Consider the following 12,485-nt stretch of genomic DNA (forward strand, 5'->3'; position numbering starts at 1 on the left):
TTCCACAACGTGTTTTCCTCCTTTAATCGGGTTCCTCTCCCATTAGGGCTACAGCCTTTTCTTGTCACACGCACAAGGGGAGCACCTGTATGAACGCACTATTAAGGCTGTCGCGTCGTACCACGCAGAGCCTCGCCTAGCAGAGCCGGTTCCGTTTGGCTCGGCTTGGCTTTGCCCTGGTCCAGGGGGAGGTGGCGGGGAGGAGGGGAGGTGATGGTTTGCTTCTACAAGCACTTGCCCCCCCCAAGAGGTGCAGCCCTGGGCAGCAGCCGAATCCCCGGGGAGCAGCCGCAGCCCCAGGCGGGTGGCCCTGGGAATCCCCCGCGCCGGCTGCCCGGGGCTGCTTCTAGGTGTGTGATTCGGCCCGCGCCTCCTCAACGTGGCTGTCGGATACTTTCGTGCCCCTCGCAGCTCCAGCTGTGTAAAGTTAACTTTGGCACTCAAAATTCTGTTTTCATTAGGAATCACGAACTCAAAGAATTGCTTTCACTTAAGACCCTGATTTCACGGGGGGTTTGCAAAGGTCACAGACTGTGTTTGGGGGAGGGAGCATCTCTGCAGCGTCGCAGCGTATCTTTCACGGAACCGATGGAGGAAATCTATGAGCAATGTGAAATTCATGGACAGACTTCAGTAAACCTTAGACAAAGTTCCATACAAGGGCAAGAGGACTTCTTGGCATGTTGAGAGAGGTATTTTTTGGAAAAGGGCATCCCAGGGAAGTCGCCTTGCAGAATTCATAATCCTTGTCTTTCAAAACAAACAAAAGCACATTCAAAAGCAGAGGGACAGATTCTGCAAGGGGTGGAGCAGCCTAATGCCAGCCCAGTCACTGGGGTTTGAGGCATTTGCTTGCCTGGCGATCCACAGGGTAAAGCAGAGCCCAGAGCAGAACTTCACTCCGAGAACCAGTTCTGGTATTTAGATACACTACACTTCAGCTTCGGTTAATCTTTTCCAGGGTCGTGCTCAGAGTTCCAGGCAGGGAAAAAGCAGGGAGCCCGTATAAACCATTTCCCGACCTGCCGAGAGGCGAGTCGGCCCCAGTCACCGGCTCTGCTCCCCCCGGGACTGGTTCGCACGCCCTCCTCTTGTGCCAGAAACTACGTAAGCATGGAGTAAGAGGCTGCGTCTGCCCTAACAGTTTTGCAATGCGAGTAGCGAGCCGGAGGGGGAGGCAGCGGGGGGGGGCTGGTGAGCTCCTGCAGCCCCCGTGGGGGAGGTTTGGCCCCGCTGTCTCCAGAGACGAGCGAGGGCAAAGGACGGGGCGCGGGAACACGTAACTTTGCCCTGACTACCTACCCTTCAAAAAGCCAAACACAGAAACCCTGTTTTCCCGCCGATAGCTGCAAATAAAGCATGGAGGCACCCGAACCGCGCGGGGGGGTCCGTCCCGCTTCCCCTCTGCCCGAGAGGAGCCGGCAGACGAGCCGGGAGGGGAGATGGACGGCACCCACCCAGCACCCATCAGCCGCAGCACGGACGGGTGCCCACGGGGCGACGTGGCCTTCGGCCGCACACGTGTGCAACGCAGAGACGCGTCTCCCGCGGTGCGGAGGGAGGGGTGCGGGGGTGTTTGCTGGCGAGGGGTTCACCCGGTGGGAAGGTGGCTGGGTCCCCGTCGGGGCAGAGATCACGGCAAGGTGAGAACTTCTTCCCGGTGCAGAGTGCAGCCGGGAGGTGAGGGCACCTCGCTGCCCGCGGCTGGGGCGTGCATCTTCCCACGGGATGTTGAAGAGTTTTCCCTTTGTTGAAACAAAAATTCTCTGCGAAGAAGAAAAGGATAGAAGTGTCAGAGACTGTGGAAGGAGAATATTCTCACTCCTGCAGTGACAGCTACGACGCACCGGTCCCAGGGAGGGAGCCGAAGCCGTGGCAGTGCCCATCCCCGAGGCACCCAGCCGCCCGCCGGCCCCGGGCCGGGAGAGGAAGAAGCTCGGTGAGGGGCTGAACATCACGGCTTTTTGAGACCCGTGCTTTTGGAAATGGAAATCCCTCTCATTTCAAGTTTTACAGGCTCTTCTGCTCAGCTAGGAACTTATCAAACCTCTGATTTCGTGACATAGAAAGTCTCCAGGAACCGGAGCCTGAGAGAAACCCAGTAAATAAATTCCTCGGGGCTTGCACACGTCTCCTGCGTGAAAGCACCCACTCTTGCTGGCGGCCCCACGCGTGGCCAAAAGCCGTGCGGCGGGACGGGAAGCCCCCCAGCACCGAGAGCCCAGGCTAACCACGCCGCACTCCCTTCACCTCTGCCTAGAAAATCCACCTCGTAAATGGACTGTTTCCGCCCGCTTTTTGGAAGGGGTGAGGACACACGCTCTGCTTTCACCCCCAGTGCTGCCCTCATCTTCCCAAAGCATTCAGGATGCTTTACTAGTGATCGCATATTTAATAATAAACAGTGCAATTAGCCATGTTAACTACCTGTGAAGGCTACAGGCTTGTTCAGAGCACCAGAGACGAGCTGTTCCGCCCAACACTGTGTTACACACACTCACCTTTCACAAGTTCAGGACTTCTTCTTCCTGCTAGTGGCTCTAAATGAAAAACAGAGTAAGGGTTGGGTTGTGAATAAAGGGGCAAGAAGTCATGAAATCCCTTCCCCTGCCTTTACTGCCTGCCCCTCCTGGGCTCTGCCTCCCGCCCCGCAGCCCCCACAAGCCCCGGACCCCCCTCGTGTGCCCGCAGCTGGGCAAGGGCAGGATGCGGCCGCAGAGCATCTCACGCGGCGATTGCTGCCGGCACCTACCGTGCTGGAGCTGCCGTGGCTGAGCTTGTCAAAGCGAAACTTCAGGTTTGACCTTGGAGAGTTTCTGTTCTTTATATCTGCTGGAAGGAGGGGAAAAGCAAAGAAGAAAAATAATAATCTACGCACAAAAATATTTGCTGAAGCGGTAGCGCTGACTGCCGCTCGACCAGCCTGACAGCCAGGCACTTCAATAGACTGTCACAAGTGCTACCAATATTTAGTCTATCTCGGCTGAATGTTTGGCAAAATCTGTACATTAAATGTTTTTGATGGAACAAATTGAGGCTTAATTACATTTCACAGTCTTTCTACTGGAAATGCCACTGAAAACGCTACAAGAAATGACTGATCCGTATAATGTATGGGTGGATTTCCGTGTTCTTGGCAGGAGAAATACAAAATAAACACTTTAAACATTAAAAGGGGCTGGTTTAATAGTTCAGAAAATCGCTAATGAAATAAGGAGGAGGACCTGTGGGGTGCTGAGATACACCAGCCAGCCAGCCTGCACTCTGCAGCCCAGCCCCCCCGCGCTGTCCCCAGTTACGGAGCTGCTCGGGGTGGATTTGTGCCTCCCTGGCTGTTCCGCAAACAGCTCCCGAGCTCGTAATGTGCGTTTTCGTTCGGATCGTGGTGCCTTCCGGCAGGCGCGCTGCTGCATCGGGAAATTAAAGCCACGGTGATCTGCGGGCGAGGGGCGAACGCTGCAGACATCCCCCAGCCCCAGCACCACCGTGCCGTCACCGGTGCCGGCACCGCAGGACGCACCGACAAAGGGCCATTTCTGCCAATTTTGCCCCTGCTGAATTGCACCTCGTTTTGCAAATTGTCCGACTGAAACGGCAGCGTGAGTTAGCAGCGGGGGTAACGGAGCCGAGACCAAGGGAAGCTGCTTGTTTATTAAATAATTTGTGACTCATGGCTCTGTCCTTGGAGACAGCGAGTTTCCACGACTACTGCACACGTCTGTCAGGGAAGAAGGGAGGAAACAAAGCCACAGAAAGGCCACCTCTGCGCTCTAATTTAGAAGGGAAACAAATTACCCATGGAAATACAGAAATAAAGCACACGGCCACCTCTCCAGAACAGCCCCGTCGGGAGCGGGGTTTCGGGAGGATCGAGGCCATCCCCGCTTCCCGCAGGATGCTCGTCCTGCCAGGGCGAGTGTGGCCGCTGCTTCGCCCCGTCACTTTGGCAGCCGCCCGCAGTCCGGGCGAGGCTGGGCAGGGGGCTTCTCTGTCCCAGAGCTGCAGACCCCGTCCCGACCCGCTGCTGCGGGACCCCGGGGGCTGCCCGGAGCTCCAGAGGCGAAGGCAGAGCTGGTGCCACCCCCAGCCCACCCGTGTCCCCGCGACCCACCTGTGGGGCTCCTGCTCATGATCACGGGGGTGGCCGTGGCCCCCACGCTCGGGCTCTCGCTGCCAGGCGAGGCACTGTAGACAAACACGTCCTGCTTGAACGGCGATGCAGTAGACGGCTGGCTTCCCTGCACGGGGAGAGACCGGGACACGGCTGTCTGTCCTGCAGCCGGCTTTTCTCCCCGCACCCTGCTGATGTCTCGGCGCAGCCCCGCGGGGTGCCCGCAGCCGGAGGGCCCGTCCTGACGGAGCGACCTCCCGCCCCGGTGTGCTGAGCGCGGTCCCAGAGCGTACCCAGGCTCACCGCGGGGTCCCACTGGGCCCCCCGGCCCCTCTTCTCCCCGCACCCAGGGGCAGGATTAAGCCCCTCGATGCCAGCAGGGAGGAGGCGCCTGGGGGGGCCCCAGGACACCCCCATCCCCAGAGACCACCCGAGGCAGCAGGAAGCTGAGGGGCGTGTGGAGCTGTGGGGTCCCGAGCCCAAGCGTGCCGCGGGGCGGGTTTGGTGCCTACCACGCTGTCGTACTCCTCCAGGGTCTCGCTCTCCCCCGCCGTGCTGCTGAAGCTGCTGGTGCTCGAGGACGAACGGGAGATGTTTGACCTCCCGTTCTCTTTCAGCTTAATAAACGGCCTAGGAAGAGAGGCGAAACAAAACGGAGAGCACGTGGTCGTCATTGGAAAGCCGTGTCCTTCGGGCTACGACAGCAGGGACAGACCCTCCTGCGCACCCCCAGAGCAAAGCAGCTGCCGTAGGGACAAACCCAGCGGGGTGTTTCTGTAGACCACCATTTCCAAGAGCATGGGGTAACGGGCATTTTCACGCCGCCGGCGGACACCCGTGGGTCGGGATGAGTCCCCGGCGGCAGGGAGGGATGGGCACCACGGGCCCATCCGTGAAGGTTTGGGCAACACCTGTCAAACACTGCTCTTTGCTCTTTTTCTTTTTAAAGACCGCTATTTTCAGACCATAAAGGAGCTGTGCTCATGAATCACCAGAATCTTCTTTTCCTCCCTTAATATCAAACTTATTTATAGTAAAACCTGGAGACGGTTTTGTTTGACAAAGTCCCTGACGGTCTGTCAGCCACAGGGTGACCGGGGCCCCGGTCGGAGCACGGGGCTCCTCCCCGCTCACCTGTCTTTGTTGGGGCATATTTCAGGGGAGCTGGGGTTGGACGAGGTTTCAGACTTCATCTCCTGAGAAGAATGTCCCAAATCTGGTGTCTTCTGGGCTCCTGAAACGCTGTCGCTGAGGGCACAAAGAGACAGGTTGCATGAGTTATACAAGAGACTTAAAAGGGATGGTCAAATTATCCTCCCTACCACCAAATGCTAAACTGTAAGAGTAACAGATGCTCTCTGGATACCACCGCTTCGATTTAAAACAGAGGGAAGGGATCCGAGGCACCGTTCCCTCGAACACAGCAAAGGCAGCTCTCCTTGCTGGCTCGTGCGAAAAGGGGAGGCTGCGCCCAGGCAAGGTCTCCCGCACCCACCGACGTTTAACATGCAATAGGGGCCTTTAACCTGAGTGACCAGGGCGATGCCAAACTTACCACCTTGTCCTGCTCTCTGCCTGGCTCTCAGACCCCGTGTGCAGGCGAGGGAACAGCCCCGAGCGGCGCTTGATGGGGCTCCTGGACTGGTTCTTGGCAGCGGCTGCGGGTACGGGGGGCTGAAAGCACAGAACAGTCCAGGCTGGAGAGCAAAGCTCCTTCCTGGAAGCTCCTAAGACTAAACATCCTACGAGAAATTACGCTGCCCGCAATTCTCAGCCTGTGCATCTAGAAAACATGTAACGACAGAATTTCTTTTATATCTCCTTTGTACTTATGGGCTGAAAACCCAGGAAGCTAATCTTGGTTCTTCCACGAAACAAACCCAACTCGAACACAGCACTCATAAAATCACGCTCTGCTCAAATCTTCTCCTCGCCCTTGCGTTCGCTGCCTGCGCAGGGGACTGCCAGACCCTGTCAGCGCAGTGCGGTGCCCTGCCAGGCTGGGGAGGGAGGGAGGACAGAGGGACGGCGGGACACGCGGCCGTGCTCACCGAGAAGGTGGTCTTGGTCACCTCACTGCTGTTGTGCGCGATGCCCCCGCTGAGGCTGCCCGGGATGCCGCCACCGTGGTGCTTCTTCTGGCTGCCCACCATCGTCTCCATGGAGTGGCTGCGCACCCGGATGGCTCTCTGTGGCCAGAGGGGACAGGGGACAGCAGGTCATCGCCAGCCCCACACCCGCTCCCCAGCCCCAGACCCCCCAAGGCGCACCAGACCGTGTCCTGGCCGTCCCCCCCGAGCGCCGGTGCACACCACCAGCCACCCCACAAGTAACGGCAGCAGCCATTGCTCTGCGCAGCCCGAGGACGAGGAGCCGCACAGCCAGGACGAGGTGGGGTCTTCCCCCCGCTGGCCCCTCGCCGCCGGGTGCGAGGGCTGCGCAGCGCAGCTATGGGAGCGGGAGCAGCAGACACGCGGCCCAGAGCCCGGCCTCCTGCCCGATCCCCAACCAAACCCCTCGGCAAGACGCGGTGACGGCAGCCGAGCCGTAAGCCGGTGCCCGGATGCACTCAGCCCCCCGTGACGCTCCCTGCACTCGGAGAGGACGGGTCCACGGCCGGGCAACCTCTCCTGGGCAGAGAGCAGAGGCACCGAGTCCAGCCCACAGCCCACCCCCCTGGCAGAGCCGGAGACGTGCTGCACCGCGTCGGGACACGACGGGACTCACGGTCCCCGCGGAGCTCTGCGCATCCCCCAGGAAAGGGCCAACGGCCGGGCTGGGTGAACGTCGGCTGCGCAAGCGGGGGAAGAGGACTGCTGGAACCTGTTTTGACTCAAACCGTTGCAAGCAGAGCTGCGCGTACCGCAGGCAGAGACCTTCTGCAGATCCGAACACTCGTCTGGGTGCTTAAACAGGACCTGAGCTATTTTTACAGTCTTCTCTCAGTTGTTGTCCCAAGCACTTACAAATACGACCACGAGATCTTTTGAAAGTCTGGCACACGCTATGAAAAGCAGCAGTGAAATGCGCAAGATAAAAAAAAAAAAACTATACCCATATTTTAATTACTGTAGTCACCATAGTAACAGGAGCCCAAACTGGACTGCGATGCCCGTGTGCCAATTACAGGAAAGTTTCTCTTCCAGCTCTTCCCCTCAAATTGCTGCTGTGCTACCGGCCGCACCACGGCCACCTCTCCTCCAGCCCCTTGAATCCCAGCTCCAGGTAAAGAGATTTTGGAGGAAACAAGCCAACAAGGGCCAGATGTCCAGAGGTGCCTGGCCCCGTGTCCGTGGTGCACAGGCACCGCTTTGCTGCTGGCTCCAGGGTTTCTGAGCTGCAGGCGGACACTGCACCAGGGTAAGGAAGAGCCACAGCCCAGAGCTCTCACCGATCCCCAGCCCGTGCCGGGGATCACGGCTGCCCCGACAGCCCCGTGCTGTCCCCTCCTGCCCATCCAGTAACAAACACCAAGCAAGAGTCAATCGGACCTGATTTATTAGGGTCAGCGATTCACACAAAATGTGACAGTGTTTGCAAATAAACGTAACCGGTTGCTTGCTTTGCTGCCAGCAGCGCTGGCGGGCGCTTGTGCCGAGCAGGCAGGAAGGTTCGTGCCCGGGGCTGCCGAGGCTGCAGAGCTCTGCAGGGCACCCCGACACCCCTTCCCGGGGGGGGGCTGGCCAGCAGCTCCTCTCCCCGTGGCGGGGAGGTGAAGGCACCCCTCTCGCTTGCTCAGAGCCCAGCAGAAACGAGCTCCGCTTTCCTCTGAGCGGCCGGTGCCCGCGTCGCACCGCCGGGGAGGAAGGGGCTGCGGGCTGGGTCGCGGGTGTGAGGCACCGGGCAAACAGAAACCGTGGGGATCAGGTCTCGCCCCTTCCCAGCCCTCTTAGTTACCGTCTCTGCTCTCCCCCGTTCACTCTGACAGCGCGCGGTGGAAGACATAAGCTAGGATGCAGCCCAGCAGCGCGGTCCCAAGGCGGACGGGCAAATGCAGCCCAGCCCAGCGCACGGAACTCACCGCCTGCCCCAGCACACCCTGCAACGCCAAGAGAGCAAAGTCCACTTTCTTGTACACAAAAAGCATGCAAAAAAATTAACATCAGCATCTCAGACCCTGAAGTGACCACTGTGATGTGACTGCCCAGCACCTCAATTTCTACATCACATCCCGCACCTAAACAGGCACGTGCGAGCCTCCACCCACCCCACAACGGGGGCCAGGGGGCTGCTCACCCCTCTCTGCAGCCGTCAGGTGCAGGATGAGGTCACTCATCTCCTACCACTGCCTGTTTCTCTAGAGCATAGAGAAAACCGTGCCTATGAGGTAACCGCAGGAGTTGGCTCTGTACAGCCACAGCCAGGGCAGCTCCCCCGCCCGGGACGGTGACAGCCGCCCCCCACCAGCACCCGTCCCGGCTGTGGGTGCAGCTGAAACAGCCTTTGCCCAGCAGAGCTGACACGCCAGAAAAGGATGGGGAGAGGCGTGGAGGAGCTGCAGGGGCTGAAGCACGGCCACAGGCATCACCCACGGCAGGGACGTGGTGCCCAGGCTCGGGGGCTCCGCTGAACTCCCACTTGTGAGCGCGGCCCGGATGTACGCGTGCCAGCTCTTCCCAGCTGCCTCCCCATCGCCGTGGCAGGGCAGCCTCACCAGACACTTCTGGCAATGGCTCATCCCCGACACTCAGGTGCTGCCCCTCCATTTCAAGGGATGTCCCCCGCTGCCCAGCTGGCCATTGTCCCTACCTCCAAGGGCTGCTCAGTCCCATCCACATCATTTTATCTCATTTCTCTTTCTCCTACCCTCTTTTCTGCCAACCCACCCTCCCTTCTCTCCCCTTACACCCCATTCCCCCCCCGCACACACCAGCACCGTTTCCCCTCTCCGCACCCAGCACCTCTCACTGAGTCTCCCATTTAACACGGCGACAACCACCTCCCCCCTGCTTGCCGTGGCAGCTGCCCCCAGGCGCGCTCCCCCTCAGCCCCATCCCGCAGCCAGGGTGGCACAGCGGGGACAGCCAGCAGCCCGGGGACGCGAGCAGGACCTGGACCGAGACCCCTCCGGAGACACGGTGAGTGCCAGAGCAGGCTGGAGGAAAAGGAGGTGCTCCAGGCCTCTGGAGAGGTCACCCCGACGGTGGCACTTGCCAACACCACAACCGCGTCAGCCTGCGCCCGCTCCCACCGGGACCCGCTCGGGACCAGCTCAGTCTGCTGGCAGCGGGCGCTGGTGGTGGTGAGCTCTGACCTCCTCCCGCCACCCTGCTCTCGGGGGCCACCTCTTGTCCCCCAACACCACCCATCCACGTCTTCCACTAAAACGTGCTTTGCCAGCCCTGGCTCCATTTCAACTCTGCTGTTGGCAAGGGACAGGGGTTTACCTTGAAAGACTCCAGAAAGCCTCCGTGACCCCCGTTCTCCAGCTTGTCCTCCTCGGGGCCCAGCCCCAGCATGGTCTGCGTGTGTCCGTGGAGCTCGTCGTGAAGGTTGTCCAGCAAGGCGGCCCGCGTCCGGTCCTGGGGGAGCGAGAACGGGCTCAGCTGGGGGCCCCGAGGGAGGGGGCAGCAGTGCTGACCCACGGGACAGCCGGCTCGTCCCCCCACCGAGGGCACCAGCGGCCCCAGGGGACCCCACGGCCACCAAGAGCGCTGAGACACGTGCACGCTTTGATCAGTCGTCCCTGCAAGCGCTGACCCAGCTCAGCCGGGGAAAGGCGGCTTTGAGGAGGAATGCCGAGAGCCCCCCGCGGCACCGAGCGGGGCGGGCGGCGTTACCTCCAGCTTCGCAAACTTGTCGGATTTGCAGCAGGCGTTCTCGGCGTTGATGAGCTTGGTCAGCAGGAACTCCCGGAACTCGGGGCTCTGGCGGGGAGAAAACCAAGGTGGAAAACACCCACTGTCATAAGACTCTGCGTATCCCCGCTACCGGAGCTGCTCTGACCCAAAACCCGAGCTCACAGCACCCTGCAGCCCCCTCCAGATGCGGAACATCGGTGGAAAACCCCAGACAGGCTCGGGGTGCCCTCCTGCACTAGCTGTCCCCTCCAGCTGCTGCTTGCATGGGTTATGCCGTGCCGCGGTGCACAGCCTCCTGCCCTACCACAGACCCCGCGGGCCTCGCTAGAAGTCAGTATAAATGCAGATAGAAGGCACATTTCCCCTAAGCAGGCGTGCCTGGAAACATCTCGGACATACACATACACTTTCTTTATGGCTTGGAACATGCTTCCCATCGCAGCTCTTACCTTCTGGAATACTGGCGGGCTCGGCAGGGGCGGGCCGAAGGACGGGACATCTTCCCGGGCCGTGACCGACACCTGCGGAGCCAAGAGAAACGTTATTCCCATGGGTGCCACAGGGGAGCCCCCAGCACAGACATCCCTCTCCTGGTGGGCAGCAGGTGTGGGGCGAGCGATGCTCTCCTCAGCCCTGCTCAGCCCAGCCCAGCCCAGCCCAGCCCAGCCCAGCTCAGCCCAGCTCAGCCCAGCCCAGCTCAGCCCAGCCCAGCGCCTGAGAGCCAAGGGGCACCCCAGAGCCAGCCCCCCACCCATCCCCAGCCCTCAGCAGTCATCACTCCTGCCTTCAGGAGAGGGTTAACCACGCACAGCTTTTTACTTTTACTTCCTATGAATTCTGTTTTCATTTGTGGCTCTAAGCAATGTGCTTCAGTTTGAAAATCTCTGTCTTGCTGGATGTCTTCACAGTAACAGGGTTTATGCTACCCGCACTTGAGCAATGTGTTCGACAGGTAGGAGCTGTTCTGAGCTTATTCAACTACTGAGTAGCACCAAAAATCTTTAGTAAATGAGCGTGCTATTATACATGCACATATATTATACACACACAGTATATATTGTGTACACACACAGTATGTAATAGTGCGTAGGTAAATATGCGTGTGTGTATATATAGGTATGGTTCATATACACAGACCTCTTCTGGTTAGATACAATACCGGCCGTATCACTGAGCAGGGCAGCCGCCGGGCAGCCGCCTCCAGACCTCGGCCCGAGATGTCGAAGCAAAAATCGGCACGTGCAAGTCAAGATTCCCCTCACCTTGTACGCCGTGTTATCTGCCTCGGGGTTTTCCACCTGCACAACAATGTAAGCGTGCAAGAAGTTGGAGGCGATCATGTCTGGGACAAATGGTGTGTTCTCTTCTTGGAAGATAATTGCCACAATGTCATTGCCAATGTGCCTCTTCCTCTGGAGCTAAGCGGAAAGGGAAAACATTCAGTCGGTAAGGCCAGGCGGTTCTGCTCCCTCGGGAGCAAACATCAGCTCGGGGCGCACAGGCTGCCGCGTGCCGGGGAGCCCACGCGGCCGCCCGCCAGCCCAGGATGCCGCGGCGCTGGGGCTCGGCGGCTGCCGGCGCTGGGCTGGGCAGCGCATCCCTGCTCAGACGCTTCTGCGCAAGGAAGCTCATCTCTCTTACTTGTTGTGTGTCTCCTTCGGTAAAAGGCAGCTTTGTAGAGACGTGAAACATTATCTCCCTGTCCCTGAACACCGTGTACACAGACTCTGCTCCTGTCTGCCCGTGGCTGACATCCAGACCTCCTCGAAAACTGGAGATGAAGGAAAGGCGGGGAGAAACAAAGAAATATTAATCGAAAGCTCAGCAGAGACTGCTGGCGGCTGTCAGGGGACAGGGTGATAGAACAAACCAGCTCATTTATCTCTATCTAGCAGCGAGCAAACGGGAAAGAACAAACCGTGCGTCATGTATTGTAACCAAGCATCGCCGTCACCAGTCTGAAATTCAGGGTGTGCGGCAGAGCAGTGCCGCTCGGCCGGGGCTGACGGCAGCCGGGGGTGCCAGCCCCGGGACCGGTGGTGCCGAGCGCTGCCGCAGTGAGCTGCCCGCGCCTGCCAGCCCACGGCCCTCCCCGGCAGCGGGGGGTCCCTGCCCGCACCATGGCCGCTGCAGCGACGGCCCCGGAGGCACGCCACGGCTGAGCCCATGATGCCGGACAGGGCGCGTTTCCATATGAAGTTCCTTTCAGCTACGGCTGAATATAGACAGATTTTCTCACAACCTCAAAACTGCAGGAAAGGAAGTTTTTCTCTCTTGGCAGCTCTAATTTTTTTTCGGAAAACTCCCCCAGGTTTGAAAAACAAGCCAAAGCTATATTTGCTTCTGCTCTGTACATCCCGCTCATGAGTGAGATGACTTCTGTTCTCGCACGGTAGATATTTTTACATATGACATGGTCTCTCGTTAAATGTATTTGTAAAATCATTTTTTTTATTTAACTTACCCTTTGAAGTCCTGGAGTGTTATGGTGTCTCCCAGAAAACTTAAGAAGTTCTTGAAGGCAGCGCTCTCTTCATTATTGCCGAACAGCTCCTCCTCTTGGGTCTACAAAA

The 12,485-nt window shown here is 59.1% G+C and overlaps 1 protein-coding gene across 13 annotated transcripts in view; it reads right to left on the minus strand.

The window, feature by feature from the left end:
- Positions 1–1,214: 1,214 nt before the first annotated feature.
- The window catches only part of RAP1GAP2 (RAP1 GTPase activating protein 2), a 75,381-nt gene continuing 64,110 nt past the window's right edge, over positions 1,215–12,485 (minus strand). For 9 of the 13 annotated variants that reach the window (XM_075771799.1, XM_075771805.1, XM_075771804.1 and 6 more), the window contains 14 exons: positions 12,377–12,477; positions 11,554–11,683; positions 11,175–11,330; positions 10,362–10,433; positions 9,892–9,978; positions 9,499–9,633; positions 6,163–6,300; positions 5,667–5,785; positions 5,246–5,359; positions 4,624–4,741; positions 4,112–4,238; positions 2,753–2,832; positions 2,502–2,540; positions 1,215–1,766 (listed from right to left, as the gene is read on the minus strand). In XM_075771799.1, the coding sequence (XP_075627914.1) occupies positions 2,532–2,540; positions 2,753–2,832; positions 4,112–4,238; positions 4,624–4,741; positions 5,246–5,359; positions 5,667–5,785; positions 6,163–6,300; positions 9,499–9,633; positions 9,892–9,978; positions 10,362–10,433; positions 11,175–11,330; positions 11,554–11,683; positions 12,377–12,477 (1,386 nt within the window). In that variant the 3' untranslated portion in view covers positions 1,215–1,766; positions 2,502–2,531. The remainder of the gene's footprint in view (positions 1,767–2,501; positions 2,541–2,752; positions 2,833–4,111; positions 4,239–4,623; positions 4,742–5,245; positions 5,360–5,666; positions 5,786–6,162; positions 6,301–9,498; positions 9,634–9,891; positions 9,979–10,361; positions 10,434–11,174; positions 11,331–11,553; positions 11,684–12,376; positions 12,478–12,485) is intronic. The other 4 variants (XM_075771800.1, XM_075771798.1, XM_075771802.1 and 1 more) reach the window with 1 other exon arrangement.

This window comes from Balearica regulorum, chromosome 19 (assembly GCF_011004875.1).
Source record: "Balearica regulorum gibbericeps isolate bBalReg1 chromosome 19, bBalReg1.pri, whole genome shotgun sequence".
NCBI lineage: Eukaryota > Metazoa > Chordata > Aves > Gruiformes > Gruidae > Balearica > Balearica regulorum.